The following is a 3,289-nucleotide window of genomic DNA, read 5'->3' as shown; positions in this document are numbered from 1 at the left end:
CTAAAAATATTGAACTTATTATGATATTCTAAATTATGGTGATGCACCTGTATGTTGTACACTAGATTTGATTGAGGTGGGTATTTGATATATAATGCACTGGGCAATAAGAGCATCCCTCTATCTATCTGAACACTATTCAGTGGCTTGAAGCCTTAAACCACATCAAGTAATGTTGTTACATTATGCAGCGCTTTATTCACTTATTTGAAGAGTACATGACCTCACATCTTTGTGTCATCTACTATTTATTTGTTGTTGTTGCATTGTTATTACTCTTGCTAGCCTAGAATTTGATAATAATCACATGCAACAATTCAAACCCTTCATTCCAAATTATCTTCAAGCATTATAATGTAATGTAATCAATAAGGTCTAATCAACCTCCTTGATCAATCAATCAATCAGTCAATCTTATTTATAAAGCCCAGTATCACAAATCACAATTTGCCTTACAGGGCTACAGCATACGACATCCCTCTGTCCTCAGAACCCTCGCAGCTGATAAGGAAAAACTCCCCCAAAAAAACCCTTTAACGGGGGTTCCCCCCCCCTACAGAAAAAAATAAGTCACAGTGACAGAAGAGGGAAAGAAAGATGTCAAAAAGAAAACATTTTCTCCAAAATACATTAGATCCATTTGTTTAAAAAAAAAACCTAAGCCATATGACAATGAGTATGTATGGGTTTTTTTGGGGGGTTTTTTAATAAATGATAACTGTGTGTAGTGTACAGCTTGGGTAGTGTACTTGTGTTTGTAGGTGTCATTTTGGTATGAATTTTGGTTAAAGGGGTGTCTTTACCTCTCACCTCAGTATGTCTCAGTGAAAATGGGTTTCTAGAGTCCTTACAATAGAAAATCTCTCTCCCTCCTCTCTCTCTCAAAGACCACTACTGTTGTACTAAACCTACTAGTACAAAGTAGCCTGCTATGGAAAAAAAACCCTATCACCTCACTGTATAGGATTATGTACAGCCTACTATTAAAGGTAGGATCTGGAGGATTTTCAAACAAAACAAAATATAGACATATACAAATGAAATCCTGCTTAATCATCACCTATGGGCTTCTACTCATGTGTGGTGGTGACTCTGTTTGCAGAGCTCCTGCCCTTTAACTGTATTTTGATGTTTTTGTGAGCTCGCACCGCTTCTGGGCGGAGATTTCCCCAGCCAATGAGAGAGCGCAGGTGCCGTGCCTGAGCGTGTCCGAGCGTGCACCAGCGCAAGCCTTGCCTGAACCTCTTCTGTGAAGCCTTCCTCCGTACCTCCGGGCTCCATACACCCGGGAGAGTTGAGCCTGACAGGAGGGGCCAAATTTGAATGTGTGTTTACAAACAGCAACTGGAAAATCCTCCAGACCCTACCTTCAAGTAGCTACTAGCTAGAGTGGCCAAACTGATGTTAAAATGCATATATCTTTTTAGTCAAATAATGTGAACATTTTCTGCAGCTGGGCCAAACTGACCGCTCCTTCTCAAATTCTGGACCTCACTAATTTCTAAACCCTGGCTACGACCCTGTATACCAGTCATCTGATGTTTGGTGAAAATGTTATTTCAGTCTAAATTTTCTTCTGGTTGTTATCATAAGTTGCTAGCGCTGTGTTGTATAAGTCTGGATATTCAGACTCTTCCATCTTGTCTTCTTTCTGCTTCCATGACGCCCACCCACTTATTTGATCAGCCAAAGCCAAGTGGCTACCACCAGAAGTGCAAAGGGGTAAATTCTGCGTGACAGACCAAAATCTTTGCACATTTACATGGATGGCAACTGCTTCATACTGCCATGTTCGAAATGGCTTCCCCTCTGGTTCCTCCCCCTCTTTGGCGGAGTGAAAGCAGCTTAGAGTGAATATGAAAGAATCAAAATACAGCTTGTTTATCTAAAAAAGTGCCAGAAGAGTATCCCACTGATCCCCTGACCCCCAGACATCCAGGCTAAACTCCAAATGTTCTCAGATCCTAGAAACGCCCCTGTGTACATGTGACCTCCTTGCAAAAGTGGCCCTAGGGCAAAGCAAGTTGAGTATCCCTACTATAGGCTACACATTGCTATCCAGAAATCCATGTGTGCAATTTGTCTCATGATGATTTAAGATATTCTCATCAGATTTGACACATTTTTACCATCTTGCAAAAATACAGCAGAACAATTAAAAAAACAAATATGAGTTTAGTGAAAGAGAGGACACAAAATGCTTCCAATCAAGGTAACATGTGACGTCACGTCGTGCTGTCCAGTGCATTCACGCACACATTGCTGAGCAGGCAGGTGACGTCAGCTCAAGTCTGTGAGGGTTCAGAGCTTTGGATATTGCTTTAGGTTGGATCCCGATGAAGAGTTAAAACGGATAGTTGTCACGGTGTCAGTTACAAGCAGCTAAAACAGTCAGATAACGGTCAGAATGACGTGATAAGAAGAATGATTGGTTCGCACTTCCAGCTGTCACAGACAGCATTCAGCGACAACAAACAATGAGGCGATAAACACAATGTAGAAATAGGCGAGGAGCCACGGTAGAGACTGGCCCCCTTCACACACACACACACACACGCACACTGTTCTACAGCCAGTGTCACAGGTGTTTTTATGTCGACGTTTAACACTACAATGTGTATTTTAAAAGACAGCTAGCAAACACCAAGCAGACAATTCAATAAACAGGATAACGGGGTTGCTACTAGCTAACTAGCGGACGTTATAGCAGACTATTCATTATTGAAACCTTAATCATCCTACCTTGACTTTGACACGAACCACCCCCCTCTCCTCCTCGCCTGCCATTTTAAAGACTCCGTTTCGGAACAGGGTGGTTGTTAAGAGTTTTGTTTTCCTCCTACACCGACATGGTGATCAATAACATGGTGAGGGGGTGGGGGAAGGTGGGGGGTGTAGGGGGTGCTGCACTAGCCGAGTTCCTCTTCGTGATCTTCTTCTGCTTTGACTATACACAGAGGTTACAGCTGGATTACCGCCATCTACTGGACACCCCAGAGTTGTTTTATCTGAAGAAGGGGAACATTTCTAGATTAATCTACCCATGCCACTCCTTACATGTTTCCTCCAACAATATTAATAAAACCAATTCAGTTATTTTCAAGTAAGTAATCAATTAACTAAACTCCATAACTGCCTTAAAGACATAAAAACCTGGATGAGCACCAATTTCCTGATGTTAAATTCAGACAAAACTGAAGTTATTGTTCTTGGCCCCAAACAACTCATAGACTCTTTATCTGATGACATAGTTTCTCTAGATGGCATTGCTCTGGCCTCTAGCACTACC

General features: G+C 41.7%; 1 protein-coding gene across 1 annotated transcript in view; it reads right to left on the bottom strand.

The window, feature by feature from the left end:
• Window positions 1-2,802, bottom strand: part of tbc1d25 (TBC1 domain family, member 25) — a 28,395-nt gene extending 25,593 nt beyond the window's left edge. Inside the window, exon 1 of the mRNA XM_050064760.1 lies at window positions 2,743-2,802. Coding sequence (XP_049920717.1) covers window positions 2,743-2,787 — 45 coding nt within the window. The 5' untranslated portion in view covers window positions 2,788-2,802. The remainder of the gene's footprint in view (window positions 1-2,742) is intronic.
• Between the last annotated feature and the right edge of the window lie 487 nt (window positions 2,803-3,289).

The sequence above is a fragment of the Epinephelus moara genome, chromosome 16 (assembly GCF_006386435.1).
Source record: "Epinephelus moara isolate mb chromosome 16, YSFRI_EMoa_1.0, whole genome shotgun sequence".
NCBI classification, from domain to species: domain Eukaryota; kingdom Metazoa; phylum Chordata; class Actinopteri; order Perciformes; family Serranidae; genus Epinephelus; species Epinephelus moara.
Note: the sequence above shows the minus strand (reverse complement) of the source record. Positions and strands in the feature narration are given on the sequence as shown.